We start from the raw sequence: 22,025 nt of genomic DNA, 5'->3' as shown, positions 1-22,025 counted from the left end.
TCCGAAAGGGGAAAGTCTGGGAGTCCTGCCCTGACTCACTGTGTGACCTGGGGCTGCTCTTGTCTGTTCAGGAGGGGGCTAGACCCATACCGGGCGGCTGTCTGTCTCTGCGTAGGTCTTTAGCCTGTGGAGTGAGGACGGCCCGGGCCCAGGGTCCCTGTGAGGTAGTTGATCAGTAACTGTGGGGGAATTCCCACTCTTTGCCTCTCTGTGGCTGTTGTTAGGATGGTCAACAGGGTAATCATGTAGACCCTGACCCAGGTTCTTTCTTGTTGCAAAGAAGATGGGTGGCTCAGCAGTCAGCGTGCAGGAAGGTGATTTTTGACACTTGGACGCTCAGCGTAGGTGGGGACCGGTCCCTCCTTCAGGCCTATAGGTCTGCCTATTTGTCCTAATGTCTTTCTACCTGGGCCTGGCCTCTCCTCTCTCTTAGGGAGGCACTTAGTCTTTAGGTTCCTGAAGGCAGGTCCTGCTCAGAACAGTGACCTGCCTGTGGGCTCTGTGGCCCAGCTCCATTAAAATGCAATTAAAATGCAGAAGGCGCCTCGGTCCAGAGCTCTGGGCTTGGTCTTAATCACTCCCAGGCGTCTTGGCTAAATGGCCACCGGCTGCTGGCTGCCCTCATCCTCCACTGGACGGGACAAATGTGGACCTGGAGCCAGGCTTTAGGCTCTTGGCCAGTGAGTGGAGGGCAGTTGGTCATGGCTCATGAGCAGGGCTAAGCGGCGGCTGGGAGCGCAGGCTGTGGTGGCAGCCAGCATGTGTGGCTTGAGTTGCGCGGCTGTTTTCTGGCTGCAAAGAAGAGAGGGACTCTAGGATCAGCTTCCCCGTCTGGAAAATGGGATGGCAAAGCTCTGTCGGGAGAAGGGAGAGCACACAGTATGCCCACTGGAAGGCTCCAGCCCTCCAGTTCCCCTCCCTCCTTCCCAGCGTTCCCTCTTCCTGCTACTAACTCCCACCGGACACTTGAGGATCTGGAGAAGGGGCTCCAGGCAGAGTTAAAACTCTGCTCATCATCCACTCCTGGCCAGTTTCCTTCCCATTCTCAGCTCCCAGTGGCCCGGAGTGCTCACTGTATACACTGGCCAGCAGCTGGCGCCCCCAAACAGTTACAAGGGCTCAAAACACCCTCATCAAACTTGGGTTGCGCTCCCCTTGTGTGCTCAATGCAGCTCTTTAAAAAAAAAAAAAAAGATACAGCGGTTACTGAGTCAGTGAGGAAAGCTCTGGAAGGGTATAAGTGGTGGGTTAAAACTCTTGCCATGCATCCAGTCCTGGCCGCCCCACTTCCTGCTCATTCCCAGCCCCTTCTGCAGACAGTCTCCCGGGATTCACACTGCACACTGGCCAGCAGCTTCCTCTGTCCCCAGAACAATGGGCTCTGCACAGATCCTGTCAGCGCAGGGACTGTGCGTCAGGCTTTTTCACCACCGCATAGTTTTCTGCAGTGTGGCCGGGCCACACTGCTGCTGTTCCTAGGCACTTAGGCCGTGGCTAGTGTCCTCTTACCAGCAGGGCTGTGGGGGAAGTCGTTGCTGATGCCACTTTGTCCACACAAGCCTGCTTCTCAAAGGGAGCATCCTAGACAGGAGGTCAGTGGACAGTGGACTCTTTAATGCCGGAGTCCAGCCACACTGCATCGTACTAGGCTGGCAGGCTGGTCTAGACCACGCCCCAGGGAGCAGTTCCTGACCCCCTACCCCCGAGGCTGCTTCTGTGAGTTACTTCTCTTGCTCCTGTGATCGAACAGAAGATGAGAGGCAGCTTACAGGAAGAAGGGTTTATTTTGGCTCATAGCTCAAAGGTACAGTCCATGAATGCAGAGTGACAGTGACCGCAGGAGCATGAGGTCAAATTGTCGCCGCAGGCAGGGAGCAGAGTCAGGTGAATGTGGCTGCTCCACACATTTTTGTGTGTGTGTATGAATACATGTGTACATGTATGTGAACGCTTGTATGTGCTGGTGTGTATAGACGTGTATGCGTGCTGGGGTACATACACATGTGTATGTGTGGGGGGGGAGAGAGAGAAAGACACAGAGGGGGGGAGAGAGAGAGAAAAAGAAGAGAGAGAGAGAGAGAGAGAGAGAGAGAGAGAGAGAGAGAGAGAGAGAGAGAGATGAGATGAGATCAGAGGTTAACATTAGGTGCCTTTTTCAATCTTTCTCCATTTTTTTTTCTTCTGAATCTGGAACTTCAGCTGGACTGGATCATAGGTGCGGACTGCCCTGCTCAGCTCCTTTCTTTTATCTTTTTTTTTTCTTTCAAATTATAGGTTCTGGGGATCTGAACTCAGGTCCTTGGGCTCGTGCTTGCCCTCCCCTCCTCTTACCATTTTGTAAGAGCTTAGGCCATGGGACCGTGCTGTCAACATTCAGAGTGCGTCTTCACTTCCTAGTTGCTCTTCCTTGGAGACCTGTCTCCTAGGTGATCCCCAAACATCCGGCTGACAATAAAAATGAGCCATCACACTGGCCTTCCCCAACCTCCCGGCCTCTCTCACCTTGTTCGCTTCCAATTGCTAGAGACGGCTCTTCCTCTGTGGCCTTGGCAAGCAGGGCAAGGTAGAAATCAGTTCTCCTTCCTCTCTCAGGGGACACTGCCTCAAGTACCCATAGAATCTGGGTCTACAGGTGCAAAGGATGGTTAAGGAGTGCTTTGATGTCGCGTTTCTGGAGCCAGGCCCCCAGTTCACATCCAGCCTCTGCCGTTGGCAGGCTGTGTGACTCTGGGCAAATTACTCAACGTCTCTGAGACTTGGTGGGGTCCTGAGAAGAGCTAAGCTAGGAGGGGGATCTGGCTCAGCTGGCTGCTATGCAATGTAGATGACAGAGCACACACTGCCTGGATCCTTATGGGATGCTTCGGCTTCTCAAGTGGTCACCTGCTCTGTGGTACAGTGGCCAAGAGGGCAGTGGGGGAGGGGGAGGGAGTGTCGTGAGGCCTGCTTGCCTTATAGAATCCCTACCAGGAAGGGAACCTGGGGATCTGTGAGTCATGGGGCTGTGTCTAGGCTGTCTGGCCCCCACCCTCACCTCCATCAGAGCTTTCCTCAGGATCTTATGTGGGGGGCTGCTCTGTCCCTGTGGGGAGGGTGGTTGGACCTGGCTGGTACAAGAGATTTCCAGGGCTGGGGCCCAGTCCACAGTTCAGGCTTGATGAGGAACAGATGTGTGAGCACCCAGGTCCTCCTGCCCTCCTCCCCGCCCTCCTCCCCGCCCTCCTCCCCGCTCTCCCCTCGCTCTCCCCCATCACCCTCTTCCACTGTCCTCTCTGCCCAGGGCACAGATTGCTTCCAGATGGGCTGGCCTCTGAGGTCAGGGTCTCCTCAGGGGCAGGGAGAACTGAGGGCCCCTCACTGGTCCCTCGGGGCCTTAGTGGATCCCTGAAACAGCATACGGGGACTTGACTTAGAGACTCGGTTTCCCCAACCGAGAAAGCATTCTCCATCACGCTGGGCTGCACAGTGATGTGTCTTGGAAGCAGGAGGGAATAGCCCCGCCCCCACCCCACCCCGCCCAGTTACAGCCTCTCTGGAACCAGCTTCCTCTGTTCCCTTTTTCTATTTGTTTTCTGAGGGTGTACTCCCCAGCCATAGCATTAAACCCCAGTGTTACAAAGTGACACTGAGAAAAGCAAGCATCCCTGACTCAGGCCTCCACATGCCAGCAGCACTGCTCCTTTGGGCCACTCTGGGGCCAGGTTCCCTGTAAATCTTCCCAGGTGTGTTTTATAGACAAATAAGGAGAGGCACAGATGGTGAGCTTTGGTTTGTACCCATGGGCCTGTGCTGTCCTTTGCTGTCCCGACAGAAATCTTCAGAGGCGTGTCCCTCTATCCCTCTGGGACACAGCCACATTCTTTCTGATTGCCAACGAAGATGGTTTCAAAACACACAGAGTTCAGCATGGGCAGGTCAACCAGAGTGGGCTCCCTCCAGCAGTGCACAGGCCCTGCAGATGCGCATGGCTGACGGCCACTAGCAGTAGTCTCCCACAGTACTGGTGAGGCAGCATGCTCCCTGGCAGTCTGCAGGTGAGGGGCACAGGTGGCTTCCAATGTTTTTTCTTTAAGTCAAAGTTGCAATAAATACCATCTTGTACATTTGTGGGAAAGTAGACAGTACTCTTCCTCCCGCTCTCTTTGGTAGGTAGTCCAAAATGGCCCTGAACTCCCAGTAATCCTGGATCAGGCTCCAGAGTGTGAGGGTCACAGGTATGTGACGCTGGTCATGTCAGGAGGACAGTTTTTCTTTTCTTTTATGTGTATGCTACCAGCAAATGTGCAGAGGCTGGAGGTCAGCCTTGGGTACTGGTCCTCATAGTCCACTTTTTTTTTTTGAAACAGGGTCTCTCACTGCTACTGTGTAGCCTAGCCTGAAGGCTTTCTGGCATACTTCTGTCTCTGCCTCCCATCTTGCCATAGGAGTTTGAGGATTACAGACATGCTGCTGTGTCTACCTGGGTATGCTCTGGGGATCCCGGCTTCATCTTCCCTTTACCAGCTGGGCCATCTCTCAACACCTATGGAGAATCATTCTCCAGAAGTAAAATTGCATTTTATATTCATATTAAAGCACAAAAGAGCCCGTGAGACAGCTCAGCAAGTAAAGGCACTTGCTACCAAGCCTGAGGACCTGAGTTAAATCCTTGGAACTCACACAGTAGAAGGAAAAAAAACTGACTCCTACAGCTTGTTCTCCGATCTCCACACATTCGTGTCAATGGCAACACACACATACACACTTCACACACTCACTCATGCCCACACTCATGATTATGCACACTCGTGCACAAACACGCTCATTCACAAACAACACACTGTTACAAACAATCATGTACACACTCATGCACACACTCATGAATATATGTACTCACACTCATGCACAAGCACACTCATGATTACACACAATCATGCACACACACAAATTAAGAACAAGAAATGAGAAATTAAGAAAAGATAACTCAAGGAAAGAAGAAAAGCTCCCTGCCACCTCACCTCATGCACAGGAGAACCTTGGAGAAAAGAGCCAAGACCTAAGTGGAAAAGCCTGAAGTCACAAATTTCTGGACGTAAAAAAAGAGAAAAATTACTGTGACTTTTGGTCAAGCCAAGAAGTTTTAGATAAGGCACAAAAACTACAAGATGAAAACTGGAAACTTTTGAGCTGGGCGGTGGTGGCACACACCTGTAATCCCAGCACTTGTGGAGGCAGAGACAAACCGATCTCTGTGAGTTCGAGGCCAGCCTGGTCTACAAAAGCGAGTCCAGGATAGCTAAGGCTACACAGAGAAACCCTGTCTTGAAAAACCAAACCCTCCCCCCCAAAAAAACAAAAACAAAACCCAAAACCAAACCAAGCAAACAAACAAACAAATCAAAACCTGGACACTTTTGACTTAAAATGTAAAGGTTTGGAGCCTACGCTGGTGGCACACACACCTATCATCTCAACATTCAAGAGGTGGAGGCAGGGGGATTAGGAGTTCCAGGTCACCCTTGGCTATGTAGGAAGTTTGAGGCCAGCCTGGGAAACAAGAGACCTTGTGTCAAACTAACAAACAACCCCATCCCAAACCAAAACAGCAAACTATAAAAGCTCTATTCTAATAGCATTAACCCTGCTGAGAAAATGAAGAGATAAACCGTAGATTAGAAATTGCAGGCCAAGCCAGCATTGGTAAAAGGTTTGCATCTAGAAGACACCTCTTGGCTGTCCACTTAAACGTCTCTGTTTCTAGACTCGATCTCTGTCTAAGCTGAAAAAGAAAGGAGAGAAAACCCTCACAAATCAGTAAGAAGAAAGCAAAAAAAAAAAAAAATGGACAAAATATTTTAAGATACTATATATTTATTTATACTATATTTATTTAAATGTTTATTTGTTTTTATTCATGTATTAACTTATCACCTGTATGTTGGTGCACCATGTGCGGGGCTAGTGTCTGTGGGGGCCGGCAAAGGGGGCGGGTTTCCCCTGGAATTAGTTACCACCACGTGGGTGCTGGGAACTGAACCTGGTTCTCTGCACGAGCAGCAAGTGCTCTTAACCACTGAGCCGTCCCTCCAGCCCCAGGAGTACTGTATTCATAAGACATTTTTAACGTTGTGACAAGTCCCCTGAGACTAAAGGCAAGCTCCCGTAAAAACCAAACCAACAAACCAAAACAAGTGGCGTACTGCCAAGAGCACAGGATGAACACCCCCATGCCAAATGGGAAGTGATAGGAGAGAATGGGGAGGGAGTGGCCTCGAGCAAGGTGGACACCCACAAAGTAAGCACTGAACCTTGCAGCATCATGTTCCACATCAGGACCACATGCACACTGGTGGGATGTGCGCTCCAAAGCGCTCAGGCAGACCTGCTCTGGGGCCTCGCCCATTGCAGCCTACAGAGCTTCTATCTTGCACTGGTACATGGTGCTACCTTTTGCTCAGCAGACACCTCACGCTCTTGTCATCTTCAGCTCCCTGTGATCTCCATCACACCTTAGGTTTCAGCCCCTCAGCTTTATATGTCACCCTTTCAGGGGCCACCTGTAGGGACACTGACCCTGGCACACGTCATCTGATCTCCCAAGGACTTCCATCTGAATCTAGGTGGGAACTGTGACCCTATAACTGTGACCCTGACCCTTTTCATACTCTTCCTGCACAAGTGTCACTTGACCAACACCAAGTTCTGACACCAGGGTCAGGGGTCAGCTTGGATCATAGAGCATTGGCCTCCAAGTGCTTGGGCACCGAACACAGCCCAGTCTTAGAGAGATGCCTTCCCCAGGTAACGCTGTGTGAGCAGGTGTCCTGCAGGTGCTCTGCTGGCAAGGGAGCATGTGTCAGGTGACTTCATTCTTTTTTTTTTTCAAGACAGGGTCTCCCTGTGTAGCCTTGGTTGTCCTGGACTCACTTTTGTAGACCAGGCTGGCCTCGAACTCACAGCGATCCACCTGCCTCTGCCTCACGAGTGCTGGGCTTAAAGGTGTGCGCCACCACGCCTGGCGACTCTTTTATGCTCTTTAAATTGAGTCCCTGCCTCCATTCCTATGGGCATCCTGGCCTTCTCACGACCCACTGGAATTGCCCAGTGAGTTTTATGAAGAATGCCCTAGACTTTCTCTAGCCTGTTTATTTAACGATTTCCTAATTCCTCCCACAAACCAAAGACTCGAGAACCACATGCTCAGCTTAGTCACAGCAATGGCCCTGATACCAACCTTTTTGTTTGTGTTGTTTGGTTTTTTTTTCCCAGACAGGGTTTCTCTGTGTAGGCTTTGCCATCCTGGACTCACCTTGTAGACCAGGCTGGCCTTGAACTCACGGCAATCCGCTTGCCTCCACCTCCAAGAGTACTGGGGTTATAGGCGTGCGCCACCACGCCGGGTAGCCTGATACCAACTTTTTGTGTTAGTTACTTTCCCTGCCACTGTGACAAAATACCTGCAGAAGTGTAAGGGGTCCCCAGACCTCCGCACAACTGATGCCGTGATGGAAAGACCATGCAGGCCACACAACGGCAGGCAAATAGCTCCCCTACTAGAATGAAAACAGCCCTAATCCATCAAAGTCCATGCTTCTGGGAAGCCTCTACATGTGCTAACTTGGCGCTTTCTTCTTCTTCTTCTTCTTTTTCTTCTTCTTCTTCTTCTTCTTCTTCTTCTTCTTTTTCTTTTTCTTCTTCTTCTTCTTCTTCTTCTTCTTCTTCTTCTTCTTCTTCTTCTTCTTCTTCTTCTTCTGTAGCTCTGCTCCTGCCTAACTGTCCTTGTTAACTGAAGCATGTTAGCCCAGAACATGGGTTTTATACTTAAAAGTTTACTCTGAGAAAGGCTCAGTGCTACACTGGGATCCTGACCATCCACCGTAGTCATCTGGCAGCTAATAAAGACTTTTTTATTGGTCTAAACCCAAGTCTGAGTAGTCTTGTCTGGTGGATACTCACAACAGCAACAACCGGAAGGAGGAAGTCACTTTGCTCAAGGCTTTGGAGATTTTCATGCATTGAGGTGGGAAAAGCAGAGAAGCTCAACTCATTGTAACCACAGTGGAAGAAGCAGGGAAGGGGAGGGAGAGAGAGGGACAGAGAGACAAACACACACACACACACACACACATACACACACACACACACACACACACACAGAGAGAGAGAGAGAGAGAGAGAGAGAGAGAGAGAGAGAGAGAGAGAGAGAGCGAGCCTGCCCTTCTTTTGTTCCATCTGGCCCCAGGCTCTGGAGTGATGCCGCCCACACTGAGGGTGGTGCTCTGCCTTGGCTTATCATCTCTGGAAATGCCCTCATGGGCACGAGATAATGTGCTATGTTCACTTCCCAGGCCGTTCTTAAGTCACGGTTCACCATCGCAGGCACTAATAGATGCCGGTAATGAATAAGCGCAGGAGAAGAGAATACAAAATCAGTCAGCAGAGAAATGCGAATTAAGATCACGGTATTGGAATGGCTATAATTAAAAATAAGTATATTTTGAACATTTTAAACTACATTTTATTTATTTACTCTGTGTGTGTTTGTGTGTGTGTACGTGTGCGCACACGCACCATGAGACACTGTGAAGTCCAGAAGACAGCTTGTGGGAGTGAACTCTCCTCTTCCATCATAGAGGTCCAGGCGCATGCTCAGTGCTGCTGAGAGCCCATGAAGAACGGTTACAACTGACTTCAGAGAGATGTGTGGCCCAGCAGGGGCTCAATTTGCTCCTCTGTAAAATGGCTCTTCCTGTGTTGGGCTGTTTGAGAAGGAGACTGCAAAGCACAGAGGTGGTGTTCAGAGAACCGGTGATCTGGCAGCTCCACAGCCTCCCTCCCTCTGTCCCGCCTCCCTTTCTCCATCCCTCCCAGTTTCCTTTCTCCCCTGGTCTTTTTCTTCACACTGACTGCGAGTTACTGTTGGTGAACATGCTTGAAGCAGTGATGTGAGCTAATGCAAGCACTGAAGTACATAAATGCAGGTTTATTGGAAGCAGCTCTTGGCTGCCATGCAGGGAATGGGAGGGGAGCATGTACAGAGAGAGGAGAGACGCAGAATGAAGAGAGTGGAGCCAAAATGACTGCATTATATGGTGAAAGGGGAGGGGACGTCCCTGCCCCTGGGCTGGAAAGTTCAGGGTAGAGGGTAGAATATTCCAGCCATGCCCTGCAGCGGGTAGAGCCTGAGGGATGCTGGGATTCAGGCCAGCAGGGGCTACATAGAAAAGATTCTGACTGAACAACACAAAACAAAAAGAGGCTCTGCTGTGACATTCTCAAATGGGCCCATCATACACTTATCCGCCCCAGCACATCTTCCTTCATCTTGCTGGTCTCCTCTTCTTCCCTGTCGCATATGCTCCACTATCCTCCCTGCCCTCTCTTTAGACTTCTTCCCCCCTCACATGGTTCTGTTTCATGTCCATCCATTAACCAGATTCCTCATGTGCAAGAGAACACGGTGTTTGTCCTCACTGTTCAGTTCTTGTCAACTTGTCACAAACTAGAAGCACCTCAGAAGAGGAGCCTCCATTGAGGAATTACCACCATCAGATTAGCCTGTGGGGAGAAGATCTTGATCCATGATTGACGTGCGAGGGCCCAGTCCACTGTGGGAGGTGCCATCCTGAGGCAGGCGGGCCTGTGGTGTATTAAAAAAAAAAAGCCTGAGCAGACCAGAAGAAGGAAGCCAGGAAACAGTGTTCCTGTGGTCTCTGTTTCAGTTCCTGCCTCGACTTCCCTTAACGGTTGATTGTGACATAGGGTAGGCTGCTGGTGGAGAAAAGCGTGAAGATGGGCAAGGCTCTCAGGAGTCTGGCCTCCCTCCCAAGCCAATTCAGCCTCCCAGCTTCCCAGACCCTGCTGCCCCCTGGTGACCTAGACAGGTATAGGACAAATCAAGGATAGAAGAGTGAGCCAGTGGAGTCAGCCATTGGAGAAAAGAATGGTGGACCAGGTAAGGCTCCTTGAAGGAGGAAGTGTCTATGCTGAACAAGACGCATGACGTCACCCAGGAGTGGGTGAAAGAATGAAAGGTCGGGTGGAGTGATGACAGAATAAGCTACCTACCTGACGGAGCCCCGATAGATGCCCCGTGTTCACACCACATTGAATTGCTTCTACCACTGTCCTGGCAAGGCCAACAGTGCTTCCTCAGGACCAAGCTGTTAGCCAGGCACAGTGCTGGACACATGCCCTGTGACTTTGCTGGCACACTCCTGCTGTTTCCACTTCAGGGAGGACAGAGGAACTCGGGGAGTGGAGGCACAGCCTTGCAGATCTGGGCATCTGGGCAGTGTCTCAGCGGTACTACATCCAGAGCCTTCTCGGAGATGGAGGAGCAGACACAGCCTGTGTGGACATGGGCAGGCTTACTAGGAAGCAGCGGGTGGCGCAGCCTTCAAGGCTGGACCCCGACTCTTTGACAGGCAGCTGGAACTGCACACTGGTGGTAGGGGATGGGGGTGGGGGTGGGAAGGTGGGGTCCCTTCCTAAGTTCTATACATCCTCTGAAAGATGAATCTTTTTGGAATTCATGCCAAAGCCTTAAGAGTCCTTTTAAGGGGCTGGAGAGATGGCTCAGTGGTTAAGAGCACTGCCTGCTCTTCCAAAGGACCTGGGTTCAATTCCCAGGACCCACATGGCAGCTCACAACTGTCTGTAACTCCAAGATCTGACACTCCCACACGAACGGACATAAATTAAAATTAAATAAAATATTTTAAAAAAGAGTCCTTTTAAGGGCATCTTAAGACCAGTTTTCACAATATTTTTTTTGACCTGCTGTTAGAGTCAAAAGGCATAAAAGTGACAAGTCAGACCCCTTTCTGCCTCTGTCCAGCCCCAGCTTTTGCCTGGCTCCCCAGAGGCACCGGGGCACTGGGCTCTAATGCCTTCTTTCACACAGGCTTGGCACACACCCACCCTGTACACGACCGACGGGCTTTCCTTTCTTCTCCACAGCTTACCCATCACTCTGTGATGTGGCTGGCTTTTTCTCTCTTGACAGTACATCACTTAGCTGCATCATGCATCACAAGGCCCTTTGCAATGCCCACTATGCCATGTGCTGTCCACTGAGAGCGTCCTACACAGCCCTCTCCTCTAGTTCTGGATATTTCTGGATGTCTTCTGTGCGATCACATATGGGCGTAGAGGGAGCAGCTGTGGACCCAGGAACCCTTGATGGTTCACTCGTGGGCCAGTTGAAGCGAAAGGGAAACCAAGGCACCACCAGGGGCCAGAGGCGTGTGAGTGGCCATTTTTGTGGGCCGTGTCGGACGCCTTCTCCAGCATCTGAGCTGAGTCTCACGCCTTTGGAGACCTGTGTAGTCACCACTGTTCCTCTAAGAAAATGGTCTCTGAATGGTGGGCCATGATTTGGATTTCCTGTAGGAGGTCCTGTTCTGCTCGCCTCTGCTGTGTGAGGCAAGCTTCATTGTACAGGAACAAAACAAGTGACAGAAAGAGCCATGGAGCTTGAGCCATGGATGCCCCCATGAGGCCCTGGTCAGTGTATATGTGGCTGGGGTAGAGTTTCCCCCCTGCTATGTTCCAACTCTACTATTTATTTCTAAGCCTTGAATTCCCTATTTGAAATGTAATATAATAATAATAATAATAATAATAATAATAATAATAATAATTATTATTATTATTATTATTATTATTATTATTATTATTATTATTATTCACTAAAGAGTGTCCTGGGGAGGATGAATGGCTGCCCTAGCTTCTTGCTCCAATAGCATGTTTAGTAAATGTTTGTTGAATGAATAAAGACTGTGTAATGAACAGACCATCATAGGCACATACGTATCTAAATCCTTCCTCACATATTACTTTGTTGAAACCTCACACAGACACCATGGACTCTTGGTATCTACACTTCGGTGTCTATTACCTTTTACAGATGAAGAGACTGAGGCACATGGAGTGTGGGCTCTCGCCTGTGGCCTATAGCTGGGCAGGGTGGAGATGGCATTTGTGGCTTTGTTCTTACACCTCTCAGTTCTGCCCTAGGAGACTGATGTCAAGATCAGCTCAATGCAGCCGTGGACTCGGTCAAACAACTCTTCCCCCATCCCAGGAGTTGCTGTTTTCTCATGCTCATGGGTCCTGAGGGGCAGCAGCCCAGGCAGGGCAGGAGAGCAGCCTTCACTGGGAAGACTCCGAGCCGGGGGGGGGGGGGGGGCGCTAGGGGAACCCCTGCCCAAATGGCTTTTCCCACTGTCGGCCCCCCTGTGTGTCTGTTCCGCCTCAAGGAGGAAGGCAGGTGGAAACCCAGGCCTGTGGGGTGGACTGAGTGATGGAGGCCCCGGACAGGAGCAACAGCCTCAGGGTTGGGGCTATGGTCCAGGATCTGGCAGCTTCTGTGGCTGAAGCTGGGATGGAAACCGATCCTTGGGGTCTTTGTAAACAGTGATTCTACATATCCCCCCCCTTACGCCTCTGCAGGCTCTCTAGGCCTGAAGAGATCTTTGACCAGTGGGCCGTGGAAGGATGCTTTGACCTTCCTCTCAGAATGTCTCCATCGCAAAAGACCTTTCACACCATTGATGTTGACTGAGAACACAGGGGTTGGACGTCCAGGTCTTTACCGCTGTATTTTGCAGCATGAGGCACAGAGTAGGCACCTTACACATTTTTGTTTTCCTGAGGGGATGGTTGTTAATCACCTAGATGAGTTTGTTTCTTCTATGAGTTGGCTGACAGGGGTGTGTGTACAAGGTGATAAAGGTTGGAACATGTAGGCACGTAAGAGGGATCAGGTGAGTTACTATGGTCTCTATTGAAGGGATGAATTAAAAGAGCTGAAAAACAGTGATAAGGCTCTTAGCACCTCTACCATACACTAGGTGCCAAGCTAATTCGGGACACCATCACCACCACCACTATTATTTTTGAATGCACATTTCCAAGTCAGAAGGGTCCCACAGGATGAATGAATGAAATTTTCTTAAAACTCGTTGGGATGTCCACTGTGGCCAGGGAGGTCGGTCCTGACGGCTTTCCTGGAATGCTGGGCCGTCTTCCGAGTCAGCTTTCTGGTCTGCGCTTGGAGCGGCCCCGGGGGCCTGGGTCTGGAGTCTAGACATTACGTGTTGCAGTGAAGGCCATCCCACTGAAGTCAATGGTGAGTTGAGTGGGAGGCAGCCTCTCCCCATCTGCCAAGTCCAAGAATGGACAATGACCAGCCTAGCGGTTCCTGATTGAGTGACACCCTCTAGTGGCTCTCTATGGGAATAACAGGCAGCCCATGGTGAAGGGTCTGGTGGAGGTGGGAAGAGGGTGGGTGAATCAGACAGCCTGGTACAGGCCAGCAGGAATGGGGCAGGAGGGGCAAAAGTGCCACCCTCTGCCACTAGAACGTCACTGAGGGGGCCAAACAATCTCACTGGCCCCCAGGACTCCAGCCAGACGTAGAGCATTTCTGAACCTTCCCACGTTTGCCTGCAAGAGGCATTCAGACGATGGATGCATCTGACGGCAAGGAGCTTCCCTTACCTGGAAAGGTGGAAGAGATGGACCACAAAAGTCCAGGAGCTGCCAGGAGGGTACCTGCAGCCCTCAGTTACAGTGGAGGTTCCAGAGGAATCCTACAAAATACGTAAAAACCATCCAGAGCTCTAAGTTAGGGAGAAGGTCTCAGGTGCCCCACCTCACAGGGGAAAGTGTGGGGCTACAGAGCTTCAGGCCTGAGACCTTCCACACTTGCCCTGTAACAGCTATGGGATTTAGAGCCTCCAGTGTGAATCCCAGCAAAAGACTCCAGACGGAACATGTCTGTTTTCTCCATCCGTCCACAGACTTAGAGCTTTGAGCTGTGTGGACTGTTGATCCAGACCCTGGAACCCTGGGCACCCTTCCGAGCCAAGCTCTCTTGTCTCTTTCTTTTTCAGCTTGTTCTGGCGTGGGACCCTGAAATCTGAAACTCTGAAGCCCCCCTTAAAGTCCAGCACGTGACTGCACTGTCCAGCTGTAGGCAGCGGAAGGAGCCCAGCCTTGTCTCCTCTTCATTCATCAAAAGCAGTAACGGAAGCCCAGAAAGGGCGTATGGCTTGGCCCTGATCAGTTAGCTGCTCACAGGCTGGGCTGACGCCAGGTCACCAGTAGCCCAGGTTATTCCCGTGAGTCAGTGGGATTGTGCTCTTTCCAGTGGCTCCTGAATTCCTGAAGGAGCCACCACGAACACAAGTGGGGGCCTGGGCTGTGTCTAATCCAGGAGTCTGGGGCTTCTGGGATATGTCATCTTTGGCCTGTGGCTGAAGCTCTGGCAAGCACAAATATTCTCTCTCTCTCTCTCTCTCTCTCTCTCTCTCTCTCTCTGTGTGTGTGTGTGTGTGTGTGTGTGTGTGTGTGTGTGTGTGCGTGCCTGTTGTGTGCAGTGTGTAGAGGCCAGAGACTACCCTCAGGTGTTGGTCCTCAGGTGCTGGCTACCTGTTTGTTTGTTTTTTTTCTTTGTTTGTTTGTTTTGTTTTGTTAGACAAAGTTTCTTAATGGCCTGGAGCTTGCCTCTTGGGGCAGGCTGACTGGCCAGCAAGCCCCAGGCACCTGCGTGTCTCTGCCTCCCCATGCTGTGACACCACAAGGGCATGCTACTATGCCTGGCTTTTTCACGTGGGTGCTGGGGATCCAATTCGGGTCCTTGCAAGCATAGGAGCCTGAGAGACCCCTTCTTACAAGGAGCTGGGAAGCACTCCAGTGGAAACTCTGTCCCCACTCAGTCCCCATAAACCATGGCCCCTCTCAGCTCTGGTGGAAGCTGCCACCACAGCTCCCGCCCCCAGGAAGTTCAGATTCTGCTTCTGTGAACCTCTGGGTATGGCGCAGTTTCTAACACTGTCGGATGCCCAAGAAATCCTCATGAGTTTCTTTCTTTCTTTTTTAATCTTTCTTTAAAAAGTGGCTTGGCATCTTAAAACAACAAGAAAACATTTAAGGGGTGTGAACTTCTGCGGAGGAGAAGGGGAGCCTCTGGCCCGGCAAGCAGGGGGTCCAGCTGTTCACAGTGGGACGCCAGAAAGGAACACAGCTACAGGGTCAGGAGTGGTGCTGGGGATCCCCACCTGCTAAGTGTAGGGTGAGTGTGACGGTCACTGCCTGACAGGGTGCCAATACAGTGCGTGGAGCTTCTCCCTTGGCTTTACCCCACCCTTTCCCAACTACCTTTGGGCCCTAATGCCCAGACTCCTCCCAGCAACAACGGCAGTTCCCACACCAAGCGGCCAATGGCCAGGCTAAGGACGGGCTTGCCAATTAATTTGGTCTCCCTCAGGGCTCCTCCTAGTATCCTTCCTGTCTGGGGTTGGGGGTTTCACAGTGAAAGAACACACGCGGGAGGCCGTCCAAACTGCTGACCTAGCAGCTTTCTCTACCGTCTCCCCAAACACCCTCAGACATCTTCATAGATGTGCTGTGCTGACTGAAGGCAGAGGACGTGTCCCCAAGTTTCCTTAGACATCAGTCCCGCCAGGGGTGCATGTGATGGACAGCAGGCAGCAGGGGGGTGAATGGAGTGGGTGGGGCCATCTCTGAGTTCCATTTGGCTTCAATAGCCTCTGGGACTATTGAGTAACAGGCCCCACCTGATCCTGCGCACAGGTCCCCGAAGGCTTTGGGAGGGTGGGTAGTTGGGGAAAGGTCATGGGCACTATGAAAGGGAGATGGAGCAGGGGTGAGGAGGGGAGAGACGGGGCTGAGGGTGTGTGGCAGTCATTTCCAAGGAGATGTACTTGGGGGCTTGGGACCACTTCTAGCTAAAAAGCCCCTTGTGGCTTCCATCCCATCATCCTGGACAAGTGGTGCAGGCTGGGCCTTGGGAGGTTCTGGAACCCGTCCCCCTGGCCTCGTTACAGAGGCACTGGCTGAGTGCTGCAGAACCGGCCTTGAAGGCGGGGTCCCGGTTGAAGGTTCACAACCCAGGTTCCAGCGTCTTCCTGGCTAGGGCTGGGCTTCCAGGACCTGCCGTTTCGTACCTGAACCTATTCCTTCTGCAAAGGAAGACTCAGGACAGGGTCACAGAAAGATCTAGAAGAAGAAGAAGAAAAAGAAAAAAAAGGTTCGCTTCGAGGTGCAGGGAGCCACATGGAGGACAGAGGCTCAGCCTCTCTCTTATGTCTGTCCATGTGTGTGGGTTGGACAGTGAAGAACAGAAAGTAAAACAGGAGGGAGTGAAGAAAAAGGTACATGGGGAGAAGGAAAGGTCCAAAGAAGGAGAAACAAGGAAATGATGAGGGGAGAGAGGAAAATGGAGACGGATAAAGTATATCGGAGAGACAGGAAAGTTACCAGACAGGAAGAGAAGCAGGGCAAGGGAGAACGGGGAGGCCACAGTGGGAGTGCAGCAAGCCAAAGGCTTCAGTCACTGTGAGGCAGGCGGGTGCAGCCTGCGCTCAGACTTCCTGTCCTTGCGTTGTTGGCGTTGGCGCCGGTCCTTCCGGCTCTTCTGCCTGGGGTTTCTCTCTGCAAGAGAACACAGGTCCAGGGAGGTCCTGAGAGATGAGGGACACCCCGCCCCACCCCCGCAAGCAGTCTCAGCAGGCCCCAGAGCTGGAGCCCTGGACTCAAAGTCACCCTGTTTTAAATTTGGAGCTGCAGGTGAAATGTTCCAGACAGAATCCTGCTTGGTGATCCCTCGGGGGACCGGAGGGACAGCAACTTGAGGAGGGAGGGCCTGATGTAAAGGTGGGGCTGGGCCCCTAAGCACTGAAGGACCAGCACCTGTCAGGACTCAGGACGGCCTCATGGGGGTGGTCTCCCCATACCCGTCCCCCCCCCGCCATGTTCTACCCCACTGTTAATAAGGCTTTCTGCTGGAGACCGAGCCTCTGTGCTGCCCTGTTCCACCCCCCAACTTCTCCTGGCCAGGCTGTAAGTTCACTAGCAGGGCCCTCAAGTTAACTGCTGCTCGGTATGGGCCAGACCACCCACCGAGGCTGGAGAGTAAACCTACTCAGTGGGAACAAAAACTACAATTTCTATCCCATTTGACAGGCAGGGAGAGAGGTTGGCCACAACGGCTCCAACAGTGCGGAGGGCTGGCTGCAAATCCCAGGCCCCTGTCTCCGCTAGACCCCGGTGTGTCCCACCAACCCTGAAAGAACATGGCGCATGTCCAGTGTGAACACCTGCTAAGTCTCTTTTCTTAGATGAGGTGACCGAAGGCTGGCCAGACGACGAACTTGCTCAGTGGCCTGAAGTTCATCTGGGCTGAGGCTGCCTGGATGCCCAGCAGCCAGATGGCAGAGGGTGTGGAAAGAGTCCTAGCATGCTGTCTTTAGGAGGGTTGAATGTCCCTCGGCAGGGTCCTCTGTTGGCGTCCCTCAGTGGCTCTTCTTTGCTCACTGTCATTAGCCCTGTCTGTGCTTCCCTGTAGCAGTTCACACTGCGCACACGCCTTTGAAGGGATCGGCCTGCTCCCTGGGGACCTCTTTCCCCAGCCGCTACCTGTCATTCTTGACTGACAGGAGGAAAGACTGAGGTGTGTCTGGGAGCCAGGCCGACCCTCTATTTCCAGTTTATAATGTGCCTCCTCACCCAAGCTGTTTCCATATGCTCCGCCTCAAGGCAGTCTCCAGGGGGAGCTGTGTGTTCTTGGAAGGGCTGACACTATTCGGGGCACTGCTTTCCAAGGATACACAGCAGAGAGGGGGAGACCTGAGGACCCTGGCACAGAGCAGGATGAGAACTTTCTCTCCCAAGGAGCCAAGGCCTCAGCATCTCCCTCTGCAGGACGGACTCAGTGTCACCCAGTAGACTAGACTGCCCACTTCTGGGACTCGCCACCAAATCCTTGGAGGCACTGTGCAGGCCACAGGTGAGGACAGAGTCCGGGGACATATGAGAGCACTGGCAGAGAGGTCCTTGTCAGCTTTGAGGGCTGGGCTTGGGAGAGATGAGTGACTTGTGTCCCCAATCTCCGCACACCTCTATTCAGACACGACCATGCTTTCACTCGCCCGTGCATCCCCCCCCTCCCCGTTTACCCAAGAAATCTCTCACTCACCCACAAGTCCCCCACTCTTCTCGCCATGCACTCACAAAACTATCTACCTTTCATCAACCTATCAACCCACCCCTGCACCCTCCAACCCATGCACCCACACACCCATCCACTTACCCACCCACCCGACCTCTCACCTATCCGCCCATGTGCCCACCCACTCATAGCACTGCCTACCTAGCCACTCACACCCCGACTCACCCACCTTTCCTCCCTCCAACCATGCGTCTCCCCATCCCACGGAGTTAACATCTGGGTTCTGTTCCAGCCTTGCCCTCTTCGGACACCAGAGGGCTCACCACACACAACTGCGGAAGACAAAGGGCTTTCCCCCAGAGGTGTCAGTGCTATGACACGATGTGACAGAAGATGGCTCTTGAGCGGGAGCTCAGAAAAGATCTCCGTGGAAAAGGCGCCTAGGCCAACGCCTATAGGAGGAGGCTCTGCAGGCCTGTGGGAACCCACACTAGGCACATGCCACTCGCAGCAGTCACCTCAGAGTGTCTGCACCACAGTCCTAGCACAGCCACCTGCGAAAGGGCTTTCTTTGAGTTCTGGATGTCTAGTCTCATCAAGGCTCTACTCTTTGTCCCAACTGCCCACTCTGTACGTGTGGGTAATGGCGGGGGGGGGGGGGGGGGAGGCCCTGGATTCAAATTCTTCCTCCACCATGTTGCAGCTGTGTGTCCTGTGTATCCTAGCTCCGGTGTCCTGTGTGTCCTGTTGACTACAACTTAGATTCTTCTTCGCCTACTGGTTAATGTTTGGCTGCTAGGATCACCTACTCATGGCTGAGGCATGTGCCTCAACTTCTGTGGGCCTCCATCTCCTGAAATGGGATAATATCTACATTTACATCAGTCACTACAGAGAACTCAACACATCATGCTTAACATTGCTTTTTTTGTGCTGACTTCATGACCCATGCATCTGGCCTCTCTTTTGCAGTTCTTGGTGGTCTCTGTTGGAAATCTGTGGTCTTACATGCCACAGTGGAGGGGTCCCTGCGGCATTTAGTGGGGTTATGCCTATACCAGCAGAGCTCCCCCACCCCCACATTCTACCGTTACAGAGGTGACAGCATCGATTCCTCAGAGATCTCTTTGTGCATGTGTGCCTAGGGTTTTAGAGTGTTTCATTCTAGTCTCTATGGCAACCTTGGCTCTCTGCATTCCTGGGTGCCTGTCTCCAACTGATCTCTGTATGTTGGGTCAAGCATCCCTTCTTGGCATCACTTGTCTTTTGTATTCCAGTATAGGCGCTGCGCTGTACTGTACCCACACTTCCCAGGCACGAGAAGCAGCAGACCATTCCAAAATCCTTATGACATGGGGATCTGGATACTGTAGACCCGTCTTCCTACTATGTCTGGGACCCTTCTCGGGAAATACCCAACAGGGTGATGCTTAACTCCCAGGAAGGGCTAGCGGGCAAGGCCTTCCCGGTGGCCTTGCAGATGCAATCTGTGTGTGTGTGTGGGGGGGGGAGTCTCCATCCCTGGACACCAGAAGTTACCCCTAGGCCTTTCCCAGTGTGACCCTGTAGGCCTGGTGCTCACCTCCTGGGCAGGGCCTCTTTATAGGACATTTCCTGGACTCAGATAACACTCGGCAGCTCGCCATCTCCTCCTGCTTGGCCGGGCCAGCCTCCCGCAGCCGGGTCTCTAGGCCCCAGCCTGAGCCACAGGTCTTCCCGTTGTGTATGCAGGGACTCCAGCTGCCCCACGGACTGGGCTCACACTCTTCTGTGGGTGAAGGGAGAGACAGACGGGTGAGCCAGTTGGCAGTGTGAGACTGCCTCCACCTGCAAGGGACTCAGCCTGTTGTTGGGGGGCAGGGAACACACACACAGAGACGGCCATTTGCAGGAGCCTGCCAAGAGTTCAATGAAGGCCAGAGCGGGCCCCTGTCAGTGAAGGGGAAGGCTTCGCGGAGGAGGTAGCAGGGCTGAGGGAAAGCTTCCATGGCTAGCAGGATTTGAGAGGCCACATGGCTGGGGACAGACATGCAGTAACTGGTTGCTAAAAGGTCCTCAGGAGCAGAGCTCTAGCTTTGAACTTGGCCATATGCCTTTCTTTGAACCACTGTAGGAGGCTGAAGCCACTTAGGGCTGCTGTGAGGGAGAACGAGAAAATGGACAGAAAATTCTCAGAAGATGGAATTTCAGACACATTCCCTTCGTTTCTGAGTGGGAGGCAGCACCCAGCTCAGCAGACAGGGAATGTCTCCATCTTAGGTGCTGAGGTCTGGAGTAAGAACAGGCGTACACAGCCGGGATGGGAACAGGTCTCCAAACCTCGGGAAGCCATGCTGCCACCACACAGTGGATTCACCGCACAAGTCGAGACCGAGCGCCTACTTTGAGACCCAGGGTTGCAGGTAGAGAAGGGCAGCTGCGTGTAAGAGACACCCGCCTGCTCCCAGAATGCACCACAACGTTGCGGTGCTGCACTAGGAAGCCAGGATGCTTTGTGCAATTCTGGAGGGCACAGAAGCTGTGGGAACCGAGAAGAGGCATGGGCCACACCATTGGGTCCAGTGGGGTGGGAAGGAGAGGTGGGGGTGCTTCAGGGGGATAGAACCCCACCCCCCAAAGTCCCCAGGATGCTGACCTACAGATAGGCAGGCCCAGCTTGGAAGAAGCGGAAGATGAATGAAATGGGACCCGATTGCCCAGGGCTCTGCCAAGGCCTTGAGCAGCAGAGGCACTCGGCAGGCAGCCTGCTGTCTTATATATCTGGTCACGGGAGGGAGTGGAGGCTCAGAGACAGACCCAGGAGTCCCACTGAAGAAGAGACAGGCTGGCAGTGATGGATGGGCTGGGTCCGGGAACTTTATACTCCTTCAGAATTCTGGAGGATTCTGCACCCGACTAGACGCCAACTGCATGCCCCTTCTGTCTCCCACTGAAGTGCGAAGACAAAAGAGCTCAGCCTCTCCCAGGGATCCACCTGTCTCTCCCGTTGCTGGGGTCACAGAGAGTACACATTGTGCCTGGCATTTATGTGGGCGCTGGGGATCCAAACCTGCACGGCAAGCCCTTTCCTGATCCAGCCACATCCCTGGCTCTATGTAGTTACTTTTTAAAAGTCTCCAGAGAAGCCCTGGGACACACATGAAGTGTGTGACATGGCTATGGATAACACTGTTCCTCACTGCTTTTTTTGGTGAGAACACCCTTGAGACAAGAGCAACGCCAGAGTTGGTGATACAGTATCCATGATGGTTACCATGGCACCGGAGCCCTGAAGACTCTCTGTGTACCAACAGGTGGCTAGGCCGTCCATCACCCCCACAATATTTCATTGACTGTTCTCAGGCCTTAGGCTTTCTGCCCTTTCCCCAAGGCCACGGCAGGTGGCCAGGGCCTCACTCACCCTGGCACTCCCGTGTACTCTGGTGGGTCAAGGTGCCTGGTGGACAGGTGGGCAGGCACTTCCCTTTGTAGAGGTGAAACCGCCGTTTGCACCGGATACAGAAGTCCTGGCTGAAACAGCTCTCGCACGTGGCCCCACATTCTGCAACAGAGCCAGGGACACCACATGTAAGCTGCCTGTGCCGGGGCCCCATGGTTCTGCCTAAGTTGGGATGGCCTCGGTGCAGCCCCAAGCTCTAGAGCACCAGGGTTAGAATAATCTTGTCAGCAGCCCAGACTTGACTGCTATTGAGCTGGGCTGCGTATGAGGAGGCCTTCCTTCCTGTCTCAGCTGAGGCTGAGCAAGGGAAGCGATACACTAGCCTTCACAGGGAAAATCTAGGTTGGGAGTGAGGCTCCCTCACGCTTTACCCACAAGGCTCAGAGATTAATGACAACTTGTCCTAGGCCACAGTGAAAAATAGAGGAAAAGGCAGGACTGCTTTTCCTCTTTGAGATAGGCCCAGAGGAGGCGAGTAGCCTACTGGAGGCCATACAGAGCCTAGACAGAAGTAAAGGTTCCCTGCGTTGTTTGTGCTGAGACTGCTGGTGCTCTGAGAGCTGATGGAATCAGGGAGGAGAGACTACCTGGCCTAGGGCTGCAGGGCCAGCTAGAGCCACCAAGTTC

The 22,025-nt window shown here is 52.5% G+C and overlaps 1 protein-coding gene across 2 annotated transcripts in view; it reads right to left on the bottom strand.

Moving 5' to 3' along the window:
* Window positions 1–14,835: 14,835 nt before the first annotated feature.
* The window catches only part of RSPO4 (R-spondin 4), a 33,176-nt gene continuing 25,986 nt past the window's right edge, over window positions 14,836–22,025 (bottom strand). For both annotated transcript variants that reach the window (XM_084775363.1, XM_084775362.1), the window contains exons 3-5: window positions 21,360–21,500; window positions 19,542–19,727; window positions 14,836–16,443 (exon numbers count right to left, since the gene is read on the bottom strand). In XM_084775363.1, the coding sequence (XP_084631489.1) occupies window positions 16,343–16,443; window positions 19,542–19,727; window positions 21,360–21,500 (428 nt within the window). In that variant the 3' untranslated portion in view covers window positions 14,836–16,342. The remainder of the gene's footprint in view (window positions 16,444–19,541; window positions 19,728–21,359; window positions 21,501–22,025) is intronic.

This window comes from Acomys minous (assembly GCF_964271855.1).
Source record: "Acomys minous genome assembly, chromosome: 3".
Taxonomy (NCBI): domain Eukaryota; kingdom Metazoa; phylum Chordata; class Mammalia; order Rodentia; family Muridae; genus Acomys; species Acomys minous.
The sequence above is the reverse complement of the archived record's forward strand: the minus strand, read 5'-3'. Positions and strand labels throughout refer to the sequence as shown.